Below are 20498 nucleotides of genomic sequence, written 5' to 3'. Positions count from 1 at the left end.
ACTCACAGACACCTTGGCTTTCTTTGCTTTTTCTCTAAAGGAAAGACCTACACTTTTAATGGTTATGAGTCTGTCTGTTTTTCTTTGTTAATTGCATTTACCTCACCATTATGATAGCAATATACTACTTCCTGCATAATACTTCCTGCAATACAATAGTGTCCAAATAATGCTTAACATGGTGTTATAACACAGTCTGTTCAAACACTGCTTGTATACAGACAACGGGTTTGTAACAAAAAGATGGAACACCGGTAGGAATTGTTAGCATCAACTTTCAACGCTTAATTAACTTTTTTTTGATAACCTAAATAGGAATTGACCTCTGGCAGTTTTCCACTTACTGTTGTAACATTTCAGGTTACTCACTGGTGTTAAACTGCTTGAATTTCAATTTAAACCGGAAAAATGTGGGTGTTCGAAAACCGGTAGTGTATGTTTATCTAACAAATTTGTAATTTAAACTATATGTGATCCTTATTTTCACTATCACAAACATAAAAAAATTCTGTTCACTACATTAAAACTTCCTGGCTCAGGCTGGTCCAGCAGTTTTGGCCCCGCCTCAGGTACACATGTACTGCTGTTGTATGGGTTTGTACTGGCCCACATCTCTTTTAGCAAAGACAGTCTCCTATATCTGTTCACACCGTCTCTATCAATAAAGCATAACTACCTGGAAAAACACCTTGTTGAATCTAGGGCAACCCCAATGTCTCAGTGACAAAAAAAAATGTGCTAGTGTCCCACTGCCACAGTGAATTATCTTTGAATAATACCTTTCTTCAAAGGTTAAAATGTAACCCTTGACCTAGATCATAGGTCAAAGAACGATATTAGGACAAGCATACTGTATAAATTAATATAGTCATAATGTGTCCTGAAGCCTATAAATGTGTTTGATCTCGGGAAAATCAAGTACTTGATTGCAGCAGACAATGTTAACTTTTTAATATGTACTAGAACAATTCACTAATCAAAACAGGCGGTATGGTGTTTTTAAGAAGTATATTTTAAGCTTGAGTTCATTTTATAAAGGCCACAACTGTCAATGAAATTTAAATATTGTGTGTAGTTTACAATAGCACATCACTGTACTGAACAAACATGAGTAGCTGACCATCTCAAGTCGTAGGATAGTTACATTGATGAAGGGGAAGCTAAGGGGAAGTTATTCGGGGACACATTTGACTGTCACACACGGGAAAGGGCGCTGTGTAAATTTTTTATATTTTTGTTGCTTGCTTGCTAGCTAGCTAGCTAGTGTAGCTTCATATGGCACCAAATTCTGTTTGGTGGGTAAGTAATACCATTAAACTTTAAACGGTAGTATAAAGTCAGTGTAGCAAAGTTCTGAGACAAACGTCTTTAGCGTTATTTGATAAGTTGTTAACCAATGACCTAACTACTAGCTAGTATTAAGCTAATAACAATCCTACATGGAAACAGAGCACTGTACACAGTACTTACCTTAAACTTCTAGCTGAATGCTAAAGGGTCAATCTAGTTAGCTAGTAGCGTTACGTATATAAAAAAGATTTTGCTCGTTAAAAATATTTTCATGTACTGCTAGTATTGTATCCCCAACTGAACTGTGGAAGTTGTACCACTACCATGCTAACTTGACGAGCTAATAACTAACACCTTTAATTGGAGACAACATAGCTAACTGTCTGAGGTGATGTTGACCATGATAGCTAGCTTGCAAGCCTAAGTCGGCTGTATAGTAGTCATTATATTCATGTAGCTTAACACTATATAATAACAACTACAGAAATCTCAATCTTGTTTTAGAGGTCGGAAACCCCAGCTATATTTTTAGATATTGTGATGTGTTTCCAGGCTTCCAAGCATGATGAATATGGCCCAGAAACGCAAATCGAGTTCACCGGAACCACAGCTTGTGCATTCCAAGTCCTTTAAGACAAACGGTACCACCAAACTCTCCAGTGGTGGTCGACTCGGCAGTCTCTCTGATAACAGACGGCCCTCCATATCCACACCGAATAAGAGAAAGGACTTTCGAATGAAAATCCCAGATGAGGCGTTACCAAGGAGAGACAATACCAGGTTCAAGCAGAAACCTGTTGCTTCAGGTATGGATGGGTGGGAAGAGGAAACGGGGATTAAGAGCCAGAGAGGATGTAGTCCAGTTTAGAATCTTAGAGTGGAATACGTCCCTCATCTCCAACATGTAGCCTCACATTATGTGAAAAGTCCCAAGATAAATCATTGTTGAATAAGCTTCATCTTACCTATTGTTTTCCGATCCTCCTTTTGCAGGAGGTAATCTGAGACAATGTTCACAGGGGAGTGTTAGGCTGCTTTTAGGGGAGCAACCCACTCATGCTGGCCGGCTTAACAAATGTATTGCTTGTCATTTGTTATCTCTTCTGATTACTGTACAATAGCTATTTTGAATGCATCAAACTGAAACTAGCCGACGCTTGACTAATTCAGAACCCAAAACTTAATTTTCTAACCTTCCGACTTGTCAGATTATTGTTGGGTGTGCTTTTTTAAATTTAAAATGTATATTAAATTTTCCTTTGCTTTGATATTGTTGAATAACATGCCACACAAGGCTCAAGTAGAAATTTAGCAACGTGCTTGTTGGTGACATTGTTTGGACAACAAATACTGCTGCACCCCATAATTCTGACAGAATAGAAACCCATAAGAGCACATGATAAAATGTTAAGGAACATTTTCCTTTTCACATTCCTACTGTACACATTTAATCTCCACTTGCCTAAATACAACCAAACAATAACAGAACCTGACCTACAAAGTACATTCTCATGCAGTTAGTTAGAAGTGGTCCTGTTTTTACTGCCACTTCCAACATTTGGTCTGAGGTTCGATTTTACTTAACCACACCTCCCTGTGCATATTTTATCTCAGATTATCTCCTAAGGAAGGACAAAATCAGTGTACAATAGGTTGAGTACGTTCACATGAAGTTCAACATTCTGGCTTGTAATGTGGCTGTTCAAGGAGTCCACCAGTCACGGATAAGATAGGATTCCAATCTGGGATTCTAAAGGGAACTAACTGAACTGGGAATGACTGGGAACCTCACTACAATAATATCACAAGACTTCAAGTGCCCTTTGTGACATGTATTAAAGTTATAATGATTCTGTATTGCAATTAAGTACTGAGATTTTATTGTAAATGAATGTTTCCAACGAGGTGCCATGAAAGAAATTGTTTTGACCAGAAATGGAAAAACCACTGGAAACAAATGTCTTCCTATTCATAAAGTAGATAAAGAACCAGTTACTATTAGTGGTTAATCAATTTGTAAAGGCTTTGGTTGTTTTGTCTTCTGCAGACCAGCTGACGAATGTGGAGGAGTGTCGGCAATCTCCCAGTCCCCCACACAGCCCCTCAGAAGCAGAAGAGGACACAGAACTAGGCCTGGTCATCACCTTCGGTGAGCTGAACAGTTCGGCCTCTTGGACCTGTTAAATAGATAAGAGCCAAATGGAGTTGCCATCCTTACATAGAAAAACTTAATCCGATGTCTTGTGTATGAGAACAGAATTTTACTTCATGTATGATGGCACTTCTTCCTAAAGATGGGGAGGATTGCGAAATCCCACGGCTGACAAAGAGGAAGAGCAACTCAACAATGAAGAGACCTTCAGACGTCGGACTGGAAGTGGAAACTTTCCAGGAAGGAAAATGGTCTGAAGATTCGTCCAGCGACAGCGAGGAGGATGAGTTTGGTCAGCTGGATGTGGACCTGGAGAGGAAGTCACAGCAACACAACCTGACCTCGGTCAACGTCCGGACCATCCTCCACGTGAGTGTACCTGGCCGGGAGTGGGGGGGTCCAGACGGACAATGTTAGTCTTGTCAGTTGTTGCACTGATACCTGCCAACGTTTCTTTCAGGAGGTGATTACCAACGAGCACGTAGTGGCCATGATGAAAGCAGCCATCCAGGAAACCCGTGACCTGCCCCTGTTTGTGAGCGTCAACTTGTTGCTAGTTGTATTGACAGAAATTACTTATTTCTTCGCCAAAATGTACTTTTTTCCTACAAATGTCTGTCTGCCTGAATCCAGTGTCTTAATTAAGGCTTTTTTCCCCAGGAGCCAAAGATGACCCGCTCCAGACTGAAGGAAGTGGTGGAGAAGGGGGTGGTGAGTCTCCAGGACCTCCAGAAAACGCATCGTATTTCTGTTAAATAGGTGCATTTCCATAGTCTGAAGGGATTTGCTCTTCTCTTGCAGGGCAGCTCTACCTGGAATAAGTCTACCATCCAAAGGGCCCTTGAAGTGAAGGTAGGCCTGTCACTCAGCCTTAGGCTGCAGTCCCAATGCCAAGTAGATGGACCTTACTGACCAGTGGACATTTGGGCTTATAGTTTAGTCATTTATTCCAGTACATGTTGAAATTCCATATAATTACCGTTTGAATAATGAGATGATACCAAAGCTAGAAGTAGTAGTTAAAAGCATTAGTGATTTTATGGAAAAGGGAAAGCTAAGTTAATATTGATTAAACTATAGTTGTGTAAAAAGGAGACATACTATTAGTAAAACAAAAATGTTGTAACACTAACTGTTTTCAAATCACTTGATAGTATAAATCAAGAAATAAGAACTTTGTCAATAATCACGTTTAAAACAGATAGGGAAAGTTGGAAAGATAATGGTCTTGTAACAAACCCAATGAAACTGAAGGGTTCAGTCTCTCATCCTGATTAGTGATGTCTGCATGTAACCAGGATGTGGTTCAGACAGTTGAACAACAATCAGCATCTGCATGTTAAATATTTTCTGTGAATGAAAACCTTTTATTTTGTGTAGTCTCTTGGTACATAATAACATACTAATTACTACTGCAACTCCCCAGCCCCCCCAATTTGTAGACATCCCTCTGGAGGAGGACGAGGATTCCTCTGATGAAGAGTACTGCCCAGATGACGATGAGGAGGATGAGACTGCAGAAGAGGTGAGGAAGAGCTACGTCTCTGCTTCGATGTTCAACTACATTTCACTCAGGCGTGTTATGTCAACCTGGTAACTTTGTCCTCCCAGATGTTTTTGAGCGATGTGGACAGCACAGCCTCGTCACCACGATGTTCCCGAGGGCCGCGGCCCAGGACCCCAGGACACTCTGAGTGTGAGGAGGACAGATTGGACAGTCCCAGACAGGTTAACCCTAACCACTGCTTTAGGCTTTTCAGGACAAGGTAGTCCCCGGGTGAACAAGGGTTAACAGTGGGGTTGGTGTTTCATGTTTAGAAGCCAAGGCAGTCCAGACATCTTAGGGTGGAGGCAGTTCCTATGGGGCCCCCTCCGCCCCCGTCCTCCACCGGCTCCTCACGGCCCCTCAGGGCCCAGGACTGCACGTTCATGGAGAAGCTTCACGCGGTGGACGAAGAGCTGGAACTCAGCTCCATCTGCAGTGAACCCTACCAGGTAGTGAGTCTATACAGGAATTATCCATCTGCGCAACGTAATCACCTGGCTCTTATAAAGAGAGTCGGCCGTACCAGGATTGCCTTTCGGTCCGTCACCAGTGTGAGGCCATGTCTCTGTTTCCAGACTCTGACTGGGGGTGCCGGGTCCAGCCTGGTGGCGTGTCGGACCCGCTCCAAACGGCCCCTGAGGAACGTGCCCCTGGGAAAGCTGGAGGCGGAGCTGTGCGCTCCAGACATCACGCCTGACATGTATGATGACAGCTTGGCCCTGGAGGACCGCGACTGGAGCGAGTGGCTACAGGGCCTGATGACGTCTGATATGGAGAACGAAGGTCAGAGGTCAAAGCGAGGGATGATGGGGTGGGGGGAGAGGGAGGCTTAAAGGATTGACTGTGTGATATTGAAGTAAAGTTTGACTGCTGTCGTGTTTTGGTGGTTTTGTCTGGTGTCCTACTGGGACCATACATTTCCCCACCAGTCACCTCACTGTACACTGTAACTGACCCTGTCTCATTCTGTCCTCTTTATAGTGGTGTCAGAAGTGTCTTCACTGCTCTTATTTCTTGTCTTGTTCCCTGTCTTTGTTTTTAACCAGCGTTTCTAATCCATTTCCTGTCTCTCTCTTCCCCCCTCAGAAGAGGCTGATGATGATGACGATCCGGAGTATAATTTCCTGGAGGATCTGGATGAGCCTGACCGAGAAGATTACAGGAACGACCGGGCCGTACGCATAACCAGTGAGTGTCTTATGTGGTTTGTACATCAACTCTAACCATGACTCATCACCAGTGAGTGTCTTATGTGGTTTGTACATCAACTCTAACCATGACTCATCACCAGTGAGTGTCTTATGTGGTTTGTACATCAACTCTAACCATGACTCATCACCAGTGAGTCTCTTATGTGGTTTGTACATCAACTCTAACCATGACTCATCACCAGTGAGTCTCTTATGTGGTTTGTACATCAACTCTAACCATGACTCATCACCAGTGAGTCTCTTATGTGGTTTGTACATCAACTCTAACCATGACTCATCACCAGTGAGTCTCTTATGTGGTTTGTACATCAACTCTAACCATGACTCATCACCAGTGAGTCTCTTATGTGGTTTGTACATCAACTCTAACCATGACTCATCACCAGTGAGTGTCTTATGTGGTTTGTACATCAACTCTAACCATGACTCATCACCAGTGAGTCTCTTATGTGGTTTGTACATCAACTCTAACCATGACTCATCACCAGTGAGTCTCTTATGTGGTTTGTACATCAACTCTAACCATGACTCATCACCAGTGAGTCTCTTATGTGGTTTGTACATCAACTCTAACCATGACTCATCACCAGTGAGTCTCTTATATGGTTTATACAAACTTTAATCATGACAAATTTTTCCCTTTAGGTGAAAATATCCACTAACAAATTCTTTCCTATTTTCAGAAAAGGAAGTGAACGAGCTGTTGGAGGAGCTTTTTGAGACGGTGAGGAGTGTTTGGGGAAAACCAGTAGCAATAACTAGTAGTTATTTATTTTTTGTTAAATTCCATTCTCTTGTAACTTCAGTTCCAGGATGATGAGCTGGTAGTGAATGGGCAGGAGGATGACGGTCACGAAGAAGATGAGGAGCGGGAGGAAGAAGCTTCACCCCCAAGTGCTCCCCAATTCAACGTTCCGCAGGCCATTCGGTACTCTCTCTCTAGCATAACCCTCTCCACTCTCCTCACTGGATAGAATGAACTCTTAATGAGTACCCCAGCCGGTCCCTTATCGAGGAACACGTGGAGCTGTTCATTCACCGCACACCGCAGGAGGAAGCAACTGGAGTGCTTTAAGGGCCAGATGCTGTCCGTGCCATTATTTAATGGAAAAAAAGATTTTTTCACACACACACTGTCCTTTTTTTGTTGACATTGTATTGGTGGTAGAGCCAAAATGGCCATCTGTTGTATGTGTTATGGGCAGCAGCCTGTCAGCAGGGGAGTATGTGATGGCAGCCCCCCATGTGTTCAGGCCCATCCATCTATGGCATTCTGGGGATTATTTAAAAACGCCTCCCTTCGGGACAGAGCAGCAGAGGGGTGCTGTGTCTGCTTGGGTAGGGAGGTAGAGAAATGCTCTGGTGTTTTCTGTTCCTCTGAGGTTTCAGGAGGTTGACAGAAGTCCCTGTAGAGCTACAGTTCATGTTATTACACAACAAAAACACACGCACAACGTCTTTGTCTCTCACATACTCTCAGTGCATCAGGTATTTCCCAACTTGTTGGCACCTGGGCTCTCTGGTGATGTTTTAACTGTGAGAGCTGTGTGTTTGCCACATGCTGTTTTCAGGCCACCTCTTTGAATGGACAGAGGGCACTTTACTTAATTCAGTAACCCCCCACACGCACCTGATATCTGTCCTGGCTGTCGTGGTTGTGTTAACCAGGCACGTGGGAAGAGGCCCAGGTTTGTCTCTGGACTGTGTTTCCAGTGCTAAATCAAGCGAGTCTGCATTGTTAGGAAAGGCTGTGGAGGAGAACGGAGGCCTTCAAAGCAGAACGTTGTGATCCACATCCATCCATCCATTCATTCAGATAATTCCAGTCCAAGTGTGTCTTCAGTCTCCCAGATGGGCCCCATACGTTACATGAGACTTTGAGAATGATGTCTGCTAGACCCCCATAATGACCATGTCCAGTATGACTACTATGTCATTGTCTCTCCTAACCATTGCCCCCTGACCTGCAGGTTTGAGGAGCCTCTGGCTAACATGCTAACAGAGAGACGGCGTACAGTGAGGGAGCAGCTGGAGGCCCAGCAGCAGCGGAGGGCCCTCCAAGAGCCCACCGGCCGCTCCACCCCCATGACCTCGGCGTCCCCCGCTGTGATGCTGCTGCCCCCCCTGCCCTGCCCTGCCCTCACCCTCAACCACACCCAGAAACTCCAGCTGCAGCAGCAAATCCAACAGGTTGGCCGGGCCGCTCGTCAAGCTTTGTGTTCAGGAGCTGGAGAGGCTGCTTTCTGTAGTGATGGCCAAACAGGGCTTCATTAGCGTTATTGTAGCAGCAGGATATTATGCTGGCAGGACTCCAATAGTCTTTATCACAATAAAAGCCATCATTGTAATGTATAAGGCAATATAGTTAACAATCTAGTCTGTAAAAATGAAAAAACAAGAACAATATTGTAACGGACATTTAAACATCAAATGTACAGACTAGATTAACTATATTGCCTTAGATATTTCAATGATGGCTTTTATTCTGAAAATAAAATCTGAATTGCATAATTTTTCCATAATATCCTGCTGCTAGAAGAAGAGCAATGAAGCCTCGTATAGCCATCACTAGTTTTGTTTCTTCTGTCTGCTTCCTGACTCCTGCGTGACAGTTCCTTTGTAGTTGTTAGGCTGTTGGCACGTGACTTTGCGAGACTCTGACCACCCTGTCGGGCTTGTCTTGTTCCAGCACGTCCAGCTGCTGACCCAGGTGCACCTGCTGAGCCGCCCTGTGGAGGCCCTGCGTCACGAGGCCCACACCACCAAACAATACCTGGTGACTGACCGATCCCCCCCCTCAGAATCTTATGCCCGCCCTCACTCCTCTTCTCCCTCCCTGTTTCTCTCCTCCCTCTATCTCCCTCTTCAGTTCTACTAGTCTCATTCTTCGTCTCCCCATCCTTCTGTGTCGTCTACCCAGGAGGAGCTTCAGTCGTTTGCCGGGCGTCAAGAGGTGACCAGGTCAGCCTGGGAACTGGGCTTCAGTAGCATCTTTAGGGCCTGTAATCTCCAAGGGGCCCTTTCTCTGATCCAGGAGCAGGAGATGTCTGTGTCTTCCACGCCTCCACAACCCCCAGCCAGGCCTCAAACACGTCCCTCAAATGGTAATGAACTGGGTTGTTGGGGGAGTACGTGTGTGGGCGAAATGTCATGTGAACATGTAGGGCTTTAACTACTAATCCATAACATCCAGAATGGAAAATGTTTGGCAACAAATGTCATTATCTTTTAGTAGGGCTGGGCGATAACTCCATAAATATCGTTATTGAGTTTTTGACATAATTCAGTAATGAAAACAATGTAATCGTAATGCCATATTACTTATTTTGCTAATAATTTCAGAGTAGTAAAGGATATTTAATTTGGGATGTAGTTATAATGCTGCTCACCAGTGTTATTTTATTTGCACTATTTAGATTTTTTGTTTGTTTTAAAGAATCATTATATTAAAAACACAACCTGTTTTCTTTCTTGACCTCTTCCATTTAACTTTAAGCTTAAACAGTATATAAAAAACAAAAGGTTGTGTTTTTAAAGTCGATTTTAAGATTATAACGATGACATAGATATATAAATAAATATTTTGTCATTAATATCGTATGGATGAAAAATCTTGAATATATCATGATGTAGGTTTTGGGCCATATTGCCCAGCCTTATCTTTTAGTTAAGTTTATGTGGGAAGCAGCAAAAGTAAGAATTTAAGATGGAAAAATAGTGGAGGCTGTGGGTGAACCAGTGGAAAAATGGGTACATGTCGAATTGTCTAGACCTTGCATTGAAAAAACGCTGAACTCGTGTTGCAGGGGAGCTCAACATGCACACACTGAAGCCATGGCAACAAAGGATGAAGAGGGCTCAGTGCAATATAGACATCTAAAACATCTGTGCCAGTGCTTTTTAAAGAGTTGGTTTTAGTTTGGTTTCATAGCCTGAGTGGTGTTTAGAAGTGGGACATGGTTGATCTAGAATGGTTGAGCTGCTCATTTATGTATCACCACCCTGAGGGTCTGCTGGTGAATTGCAATAGTTTGTGAGTGTCATTTGTTGTTCCTGCAGTGCGTACATACCCTCTGCTTCCTGCTGAGACAGCCTGGCTGTTCGCCACACGCTCAGTATTTCTCTACCCGGAGCTGCTGCCCTTCTGCAGCCTGGACCCAGCTCTGCACCCCGCACGCACCAAGAACAACTACACACGTGGAGAGGACAGGTGAAGGAGCACACACTCACTTGCACGTGGTACATCACTGTTTGGGACATAAACTCAAGGGCAGCTGATATTCACAACCTCAACCGCAGTGTTCTAAGAAAGTGGAGGAAATCACTGGAAGACGTGTTGACCCATGCTGTAAAAAGAAGGGCTTCTTTAAACCAGTGAAAAAAGGAAATTGCTACAACCAAGCAGCCATTTAACGTTACAAAACATAATATCTGCAAGTTTTTTAAATGTTATGTTTGAAGTTATTTAAACGTCTGCCTTGTAAAGGTTATAGGCAGAATTCTACACAGTGCCCCTTTAAGGTAAAGGGCATTGTAATCTGATCATTTGGTAACAGTTAAGGTATCCATCAGAATATTTCTGGCAGAAGGTTTCTAGTTTTGTTGTTTTTGTTTTTGTCTGACCATTTTTGAATATTCCAAAAAGTGACCTGGTTTAGTAGAACTTTCTAATGAATTGTTTAGTGTAGGTGTTGTCTTTATGCAGCCCAATATATGTATGGTATGTGGCATCATGAGGTAGCTTGTCAGATCTTTACACTGGTCAATTTAAACCCCTCCCATCTCCACTCTCCACTGAGAGTCCAGTCATTTGCTTCTACTGCCATCAAAGCTTCCTGGTTTAAAAGTCCAAATCCAGTATCTTTCTCTGTTTAGTGGGTTCTCCTCACAATAGTGCAGTGTGTGTTCCGAACATCTACGAAAATCCATTCATACATTTCAAAACCCCAAAACATATATTATTGGATTTTTGGGGAAGCAGGTTGTGACTCCAACTGAATAACTTTCTTTGACTACTCTGCATTGTCTCTTGCTCATACCTTTGAAAGACAAGATATTGTTTCACAATGTCAACCTCTTCTCCAGACTGATCATACTGGGGCTGAAGCACTTCAGCCAGACTGAGTTCCCCTACCGCCTAATGTGTCGCTACCTCGTCCGCACCAAGAAGCAGGACCAGCTGCGCTCCCGTGTCAAGGAGCTGTGTGGCTCCAAGACATCTGACAACATCATCAAGGTGTGGGTCTCAGGATGTGTTAAAGCCCATCATAATGTCGTTACATGTTTTCTATAATGTCTTGAGGTATCGTTCTACTGCCATGTTGGGTGGACCATTGCGCCTTGGGGAAGTAAATGTGTCACATTTGCTTCTCTCTCAGAGGTACTGCCAGTACAAAATAGTTCCTGCCATGGAGGAGACCTGTTGCAGGGTGATGCCTGGGGAGGAGCGCCCCCCCGGTGGAAAGAGAGATGTCTGTCATGCCCAACTGGTTACGGGTACGAAACTCACCATTACCACCCTGATATCCTGTATTTTCTTTGTTGAACACGATCTCCATATATCTCCCCTATCGCTACCAGTTGGTTCTAATTCCCCTTTCTGTTGTTTGCTCTACAGAAGAGTCTACCAATCATCCACAGGGTAATGATGGAGTATAATAAAAAACCACAGGGGAAAGTATCATATACAAACCCTCTTCCTCTTCCAGCACCTCCCTACACTTTCCCCAGTGGTACACGATATCCCCCATCTCTCCCTAGAAACATCAACCTGCGACTACACCCCTGCATGAACTACAAACGAGACCGTCCACCCATCGCCCCCAAACCTTGTCCCATCTATGCTTTCTCCCGTTCCAACCCACTTGTGCCCATTACCAAATCTCCCTCAGATACACTTAGCTTTCTGGCCCAAGTTCCACAGCCTGTCCCCTCGCAAGGGGTCATTCTATTGGCCACAGCCCCAAGTACTCCAATCCACGGGGCCCTGCCAATGACCCAGGCTCCTGTCACTCCTGCCCACGGAGCAGTGCCATTGGTTCAGCTCTCACCGTCCACCCCCACGAGAGCCCCCCTCTTTGGTCAGGGCGTGGTCACAGCGTGTGTGATGCAAACGATGCCCAAACAAACAGAGAAAACACCTTCTCGTGCACCTCCCCGCAAACTGCTGCCCAAACAATCCGATTCCCCCAAGCCGTCACCACCCCCTCACCCTGCCCTCCCAGCAGAGAAGACTGGTCCTCTTTCATCACTCACTAACTCTGCACGTCGGACCAATGCTGCCTTAAGGTTGGCCAAGCGGCCCCCACGCTCCGCCCCGACCCACCGGGAAACTCGGGCTAAAACCAGAGCAGCTCTGAACCGTATTCTGGCCAGGCCTCTCCTACCGGCCCCACCAAGCCTGGAGGCAGCGCTGAACTACTCCCCAACACCTCAGAGTAGCGCCCTGCAGCTCAAGTCCAGCCCTGTGTTTTTCTCTCACACGCCTTCCCCTCCCCTTATGACCTCACAGTTAAAAAACAGCCATATGAGCCTGTCCCTGGACAATGACAACTGGAACACGAGGCCAGCAATCCAGGCAGAGGTCAAAGATAAAGTTGGGTTTGACCCAAACCTAACCTACTCTCAAAACCTGTCTGGATGTGCTCCAGATGCTGCAGAAGGGAATGCTTTCCCGGTCCAGTCTGGTATCTCCCATGCCACTATGTCTCCTTCAGACATCCAGGGTCTTTCAGAAGCCCAGAATGACCAGTATGTACTGTTACAGGCTGCGGCCCAGGGCTCTACACAAATGGTCTGGGTGCCCAAACACTGTCTGGTCCAAAACAGATCTGTGTTGTCCAACGCTTCTGAGAATGGGTTTCACCAGTCTGAAAGCTACCTGTCACCTTCCCCCCAACACAGTATGACTGGGTTAACCAGCGGCGTACCTTCCTGCCTCCCGCCACCCAGCACTTTACCTGACGGGTCCGTGGACTACCAGCAGGCACTCAGTGTCCGGTTGCACAGCGACTCTGCTCTGACCTGCGGAGAAGCTCCTGGGTCCAGCTTAGAGGAGCAGTTGCATCGGCTGGTGGAGGGCCTGCGGGAAGAGGGCCTGCGGGAAGAGGGCCTGCGGGAAGAGGGCCTGCGGGAAGAGGGCCTGCGGGAAGAGGGCCTGCGGGAAGAGGGCTTGCGGGAAGAGGGCTTGCGGGAAGAGGGCCTGCGGGAAGAGGGCCTGCGGGAAGAGGGCGGGGTGGATGAGGGCGGGGTGGATGAGGGCGAGAAGGAGGGATGGGGGGATGTGGAGGGTCCTCTCCTCACACTGTCTGAGTCGTCCTCTGGGAGCCCCTGCTCCAGTCTAGAAAGCCCAGCTGAAGTTCTGGAGAGAATGATGGTTGAAGGGGAGGAGGGGATGGAGGAGCTGAGAAGGGAAAATCGAGAAAGGGACGAGGTGGGGTTAGATAGTTGGTGCTTGTCAACTAATACAGTGCACAGACCTGGCACCCTACCTGAGGAAAAGGGTGGAGAAAAGGATGTGAGAGGAGCTGAAGAGGAGGAAAAAGGCGAAGAGGGGGAGGGAGATTGCTGTGTGTATGGCGTGGTCGCGCTGAGTGGGAGGACTGTGGCACAGGAGCAAACTGGAGGAGGAGCAAAGAATGAGGGAAAACAGGGTGACCAAAGAAATGGACAAAATGGTGGAGGGGAAGAGAGGAATGGAGCTGGGGAGAGAAATGGAGAGCAGGGGGGAGATGGGAAGGGTAGAGGGGAGGGGGATGGAGGACAGAGTGGAGCAGAGAAGGACGGTGATGGAGAGAAAGACCAGGACGGTGAGCAAGGGGAGGAGGAGGAAGAGGAGGACTTTGATGACCTTACTCAGGATGAGGATGAAGAGGAGGTTTTGTCCTCAGCCTCTGAGGAGTCCGTTCTCTCTGTGCCTGAGCTGCAGGTATGCGCTTAATATTTCATGTTGTGATTAAAATTAGGAAAGTAAAGCTTCTGTTTGGCAGCACCTGGTCAGAATACTGCTAGCTTATGTTCCTTGTGTTTTGAACAACTGGGTGGTTCAAATCCTGAATGTTGATAGGCTGAAAGTTATGGTATATGTAATCAATTTCACATGAGGGGGCTGTGGTATATGGCCATTATACAATGGCTGTTCTTTGGCACAATGGCTGTTCTTTGGCACGATGCCTGATGGAGTGGGTGGACATAGGTCTTAGCCGTAGTATATTGGCAATATGCCACAAATCCCTGAGCATTCAGAATTAGCATTCCGAATTAAAACCACCAGTTTAGAAGAGATCTTATACCATGGGTATGACATCCCATAACATTTTACTTTTTAATTGGTTGGTCACCAGTTTATAATTAGCATTAAGGCTTCTTGGGGGTTTGTATTATGTCTAAGTATGGTATCCAGGCACGGTGCGATGTGTTTTGAGTATTGGCCGTGGTATATTGCCCATATATCATACTCCTCATGTCTTATTGCTTAATATCGCCTGCTAACAGTTGTCCAACTTCCATCCCACAGGAAACCATGAAAAAGCTGACTTGGCTGGCCTCAGAAAGGAGGCTCTGTGACTCTGAGGAGGACAACTCTCCTAACTCCCCCCCCTCACCTACATCACCAAATTCCCCTGTCTCCCAGAACTCCCAGGAGGAGAACTCTGAGGAGGAGGAGGGGCCAACAAAGGGGGAGGAGCTGGAGTCTGGTGAGGGCGGGGTCAGTAAGGTGCCTGGAGACGATGACATGCCCTCTGGGGAGGGTAATCCCAGAGCCAGTGGGAAAGGATCTGGACGGGGCAGAGGTCAGTCTCATGTCAAGGGTTGTAGATAAGTGTTCAATCAATCAAATGTATTTTAGAAAGCCCATTTTACACCAGCAGATGCATATACATAGCCAAAACGCTGTAGTCAAAGCAATAATATGTTGAAGCTCAGTGATTTTGAAAAACTACCGTATAAGGACATTTGGTGATCCTCTTTTTGGTGTCCTCTGTCTTTGGTTATGTGCCCCCAGGGAGAGGCAGGCCGCCCCCTCGCAGTCTGAGACGTAGTCGGCGTCAGGAACGAGACAGCAAGGACACGTCCAAGCTGCTGCTGCTTTATGATGACCACATACTGGACAATGACCCCCTCAGAGAGAGCAAGGACATGGCTTTTGCACAGGCCTACCTCAACAGGGTAAGGAGGAAAAGTTGCTTGGGTTTCTTAGTAAGTGTTTCTGTTAACCTAGGGTAGCATACTGTCCCGTAAATAACATCAAAACAATCGTCTGGAAATTGCTAGGGACCTCGCGATACCAGATTATAACGGTGCATACTGGCCGATACGATGTGTATTGTGATTCTCTCAGTTCCTCGGATTCTGTGTTGTGATTCAATATTGCGATTTACAGCTTTTTATTAGACCGTTCTAGACTGTTCCGGACTTCCAAAAACAATATTCTGCAAAAAACATTAGAATACTGTAATATTATATAGTGTAATATTCAGTAATAAAATAATTTGCTTAAAACTTTTATTTCTGAAATTGAAATATGAAAAATGTACGCAACCGGATATAGGAACACATTCCTATGATATACATCATTAAATAATGCAAATATATGACAAAAATATGTTCTGATTTTATTTAGCATTTTGTAGTTATAAATTAGCAACCTACATGAAATTGGTTGATGAAGTTGGTTGGGACTGATGTTTATTTAACATCACAGATTGCTAAGCAAATGTTACCGGCAACACTCTGTGCAGCTCGTGACGGCGTAGTAATAAACTACACCAATGTCCAATAATACAATTCTAGTGAGGTTTCCCATCTCTCCAGGAGTATCACTCTGAAAGAAAGGAGATAATGAAAACACACAAACCTCTTTGGAGGTATATTGTTCTGACAGCACAGTGTGTACTTTTGAGGAGATTTAAAATAAATATTTACTTTGTGTTAACAAATAGAAAGAAGGATATGTTCTAGACATTTTTGCCCGTACCATCTACTGGCAATCTTTACAGAGCATTAAACATATACAAACAAAACAATCTGAATCCATTTACATTTTGTCTAAAAGAATATTGCGATGTGTCACTGTATCAGTTGTTTCTCCCCACCCTACAAAGCAGGTTGCATAGCATCAATAACACTTAACTTACAAAATGAGGCACTTAAACCCCCATCGTCTTTCTTCAGGTTCGTGAGGCCCTTCAGGACATACCTGGCAAAGTGGAGGAGTTCCTGTTACTGTTGTATGAATTTGAGATGGGAGGTGAGGGGCGCAATGCAGTGGAGCTCTTCTCCCAGCTCCGCCTCGTCCTTGGGGAGTGGCCAGACCTCCTGAGAGACTTTGCTGCCTTTCTCCTCCCTGAGCAGGCCCTGGAGTGCGGCCTGGTAAGAATGCCGTTAGAGCTGCTTGTCAATTTCAGTGAATGTTCAATGTCCTAACTACAGAGAAAGCCTGCGATGAACTGTTGAAACATTTCAGGTTTAAAAGGGTATTCTCTTTCTTGTCCAGTTTGAGGAGCAGCAGGCGTTTGAGCGCAGTCGACGTTTCCTAAGGCAGCTGGAGATCAGTTTTGGGGAAAATCCGTCTCACTACCAGAAGATCGTACGTGCTCTTCAGGGAGGACCTGGACTGAGTCCTACCAGCATTGAGGAGGTATGTCAGAGTGGTACACAAGCTTTTCAAGTTATGGGCATGTTCCTCTAGGGATCGCTTGGATATAAAAAAAAACACTTAGATTTAGAATTTTAACGAGTTCTAAACAGTGAATCATATTCATACCTGATGTTTTAAGGGGTCATAATAGCTAATAAAATATTACGTGATAATCAATCAGCTCCCATTCAAGTCATGCACTGACCCTGGATGGCTCTGAGATTCAGAAATTAAAAACGTGTTAATGGAAACAAAAGAAATGATTGACTTTAGGTGTTCTAAATCCATTGCATGCGTTTGATAGCCCTATCTTAACAGGAGGAAATGTGGGGAATGTAGAGCATCATCAGCACAGAAACTGGGGAATGTATCAATAACACAACAAAATGTGGAATATTTAAGACCTCTGAATACTTTACAAAGAGGCTCTGCAAGTAGAAATGCCTTTGGACCTATAAATTTAGTACTGGCATTTGTGGCTTGCAAAAAATAGTTGTGTGGACCACGAGTACTTTTTTAAATCCAAATGAGGCCCTCAAACCATGGGATTAAGGAAGCATTTACCTCCCCAATATCAATGCTTTTTGTCTCCATACTTGATAAGTGTTTGACTTAGTCATGTATCAGTATTTATCTTGAGCTCTGGGATAAACACTGAATAAATAGCACAACAGATAGTGTATAGTCAGCTTTATGACTGTCTCATCCAGGACTTAAGAAGGCTACTGTAATCCAGAAAAAAATTATTATCAACATGCATTTAGTCTCTCCAATGTAATCTAACATGCCCTCTGTTTTCTTCAGCTTAAATCACAGATGTCCTCCCTCCTGAAAGGCCACACACACCTGCAAGGGGAATTCTGGGTATTTTTTGAAGAGCTTCGTCCTCCTCTGGCCCGTCCGGGGCAGTTTGAGGAGGCTTGTTGGCCTGAGGAGGCAGGGGCTGGAGTAGACGCAGGCGAGGGGGTTGGATTGGGATCAGGGGCAGGGGCAAGTGATGGTTTTGAAGAAGTGACTCTGCCTGATTTAGAGGAAGAAGAGATTCCAACCATGACCGGTCGCCGCCGCAGGAGCAAGATAGGTTCTCATGGCTACAAGGTTTGAGAAAATGTGAACTAGAGTTTGTCGAATTCCAATAGCATGTTTAATTATAATAATGATTGGCTGCTTGTCTTCCTTTCCAGGAGTGTGATTGGCCAGAAAAGGACTGTTCCTTCCTTTGTCATGAAGCCAACCATGATGCAAAGCTTCGAAGACACAAGAGAAAAGGATGCTCTCGTTGCCATGGCAACAAGGTAGCTTTACCGTCTGGTTTTGCGGTTCTGCACTGTGGCTATGTGGGTAACATTTAACACTAGCTTTCTGAATCCCTTCTCCCAGGCCTCTGACGGTGTCTCCCGGGTGATGAAGACTCTTGACCCCTTATATCCCACGGCAACTAGCCCCCCAGTCGACCTTCTCACTGAGACAGGCAGGGAGGAGAGGGGAGAGAAAGAGGAAGAAAGGGAGGAGCAGAAAGTGGTAGAGAAGGAGAAAGAGGTGGATCCTGAAGTAAAAGATGAAGTTGACAGTGGGGCCAACAGTCCACATCCTGGTAAGTTGTTCTACTGCAGGTTCCCCACTGAACCTGGGCAGCTCCTTGTTGATCTCAGGACGGAAGAACAGATGCTGCTAGATGTGGTGTGGGGTAGGTGGGGGCACTCATTGTGATCTAAATTTTGAAAGACAGTGCCCCAGGGTAGTAAAGGAGACACTGCCCTTCATTTTGTGTCTCTAGGATGATAAGGATTTCATGGCTCTTATTGTAGGTAGGGATGTTAACCCTGGTGTCCTGACTACTTTTTCTAATCTGACCCCTTATGTCTTTATGGGGAACATCCGCATCAATAGACACAAGATTCAATGTCCCGTTCACCATGGGAGCACATCAGTTCTGCATGAAGATTTTCCTTATATCATCATGTTACTTAATCCTCCTCAGTTTTCAATTGGCCTATTCATCCCCTCTCCTCCCCAGTAAAAACAAATATAATTCTGAAGTACAATTATTAACGTATGTACTAAATATATGAAATCAATAATGTATGGAAGTCGCTTTGGGTAAGAGCATTAGCTCTATAACTAAAATGTAAATGTCATTCTTTAGATAATGGCAGAATAAACATTGAGTTTTGCCTGTAGATTGTTAAACACAACCATTCTACTTTCCAAAAAGAGCAAACAGTCCCTTCGTGGGAGGGTCCTGAGGAAGGCTCGGTCCACATCCCTGAGGTTAGGGAGGAAGAGGAGGAGGATGAAATGGAGGAGGATGAGGAAGAGGATGAGTGGAAGGATGGGGAGAGAGAACACAGCCCCCTGCCAAAGAAGAGTAAGGGTGATGAAGAAGGATCTGGGGTGTCTGATGTCCCACCAGCATCGCTCTCTGGGGTGGTGCAAAGCCCCGTGGCCCCCATGCAACCTCGTCCCAGCCCTCCTTCTGACCCACCCGTCTGTGCCAAAAACATCTCCCTCACTGCCAGTGGGGAGAAGGTCATACTATGGACAAGGTGAGAGAGACAAGACAAAGTGTTTCTTTTTTTTTGTAAAATGATTTTGTTAAACAGTGATTATCCTCTTTGTGTTTCTGTTTCAGGGAAGCTGACCGTGTCATTTTAACAACCTGTCAGCAGCAAGGAGCCAATCATAGCACCTTCCAGGCAATCTCCGTCCGACTGGGCAATAAGACACCAAATGAGGTGGAGATTACGTATTGTTACCTGTGAAAGGTTATACACTTGTTGGTCAACGCTCAGCTTTTAAAATGTACCTCAGTTCACTGACTCCTTTATTTCTCATGTACAGGTGTCTCGGCGGTTTCGGGACCTGATGCTGCTGTTCCATACTGCTGCTCGCCAGGTCAACTCCGAGGATGAAGCTGTGGTCACTGAACAGCAAACAGTCACAGACAAGGAGCAAGAGTGAACTGTACAGAACCATCTCAAACAGGACAGAACAAAGTGTAGACACTTTGAGGACAAGTCAATAGTAGAGAGGATACATGTGACGGCAAAACCTGGAGGCAACATGAAGGACATACAGTATGAATGCTGTTAACAAACTCATATCTGAGCGAAGCAACACCAGCATCCCTAGATGGCAGCTGTTCAATTTTATCAGAACCAATTTAACAGTGAGCACTGTGTACAGCACTAATTTATTGAAAGAAATACACAGGAAACTGATCCGCTACTGAGTGACTTCACAGTTGGGCAGGACTTTTATAAATACTGTAATAAATACACAAATGGGGTTTCGTCCAAGAATGTACAGGAGTTTTGTATATTTCTTTCCATTTGCAAGAGTTGTGCTTGTGTGCCACAGGATATGAAATATCCATGTTAATACCTGTTTGAAAGTAATATATTTTATACAAATTAAAATAATTATAATGTATGATTTTATTTTTTGATTACTCCATTATCGCAGAAAGACGAAAAAGCGGTGTCTGAATTTATTCGTCTCGTACATAGACTGTATAAATAAGGTCTCGTAACGGCTCTAGTACAAGGACTCATTCCTAGAAATGGGGGTTCCAAACCTTTTGAGTGAGTCGGTTTATTTGGCTCCCGGACGACTAAGTTTACAATTCTTAAAAACAACCCCAAAACCGTGAAAGAAGTG

General features: G+C 44.9%; 1 protein-coding gene across 1 annotated transcript; it reads left to right on the top strand.

Moving 5' to 3' along the window:
- The first annotated feature begins 1144 nt into the window (after positions 1-1144).
- gon4l (gon-4-like (C. elegans)) lies at positions 1145-20144 on the top strand. Its single transcript, XM_034289002.1, is given in 32 exon segments — positions 1145-1295; positions 1843-2096; positions 3338-3439; positions 3585-3811; positions 3903-3977; positions 4103-4153; positions 4244-4294; positions 4869-4967; positions 5054-5170; positions 5261-5437; positions 5564-5771; positions 6075-6176; positions 6883-6923; positions 7006-7127; positions 8170-8389; positions 8889-8975; positions 9120-9303; positions 10259-10409; positions 11285-11437; positions 11580-11649; positions 11651-11695; positions 11817-14126; positions 14715-14991; positions 15204-15367; positions 16373-16570; positions 16695-16838; positions 17643-17936; positions 18023-18133; positions 18219-18432; positions 19054-19384; positions 19471-19573; positions 19680-20144. Coding segments are annotated over 32 exon segments (6822 nt in total). The 5' UTR covers positions 1145-1275; the 3' UTR covers positions 19800-20144.
- The last annotated feature ends 354 nt before the right edge of the window (positions 20145-20498 follow it).

Source organism: Esox lucius, chromosome 20 (genome assembly GCF_011004845.1).
Source record: "Esox lucius isolate fEsoLuc1 chromosome 20, fEsoLuc1.pri, whole genome shotgun sequence".
NCBI lineage: Eukaryota > Metazoa > Chordata > Actinopteri > Esociformes > Esocidae > Esox > Esox lucius.
The sequence above is the reverse complement of the archived record's forward strand: the minus strand, read 5'-3'. Positions and strand labels throughout refer to the sequence as shown.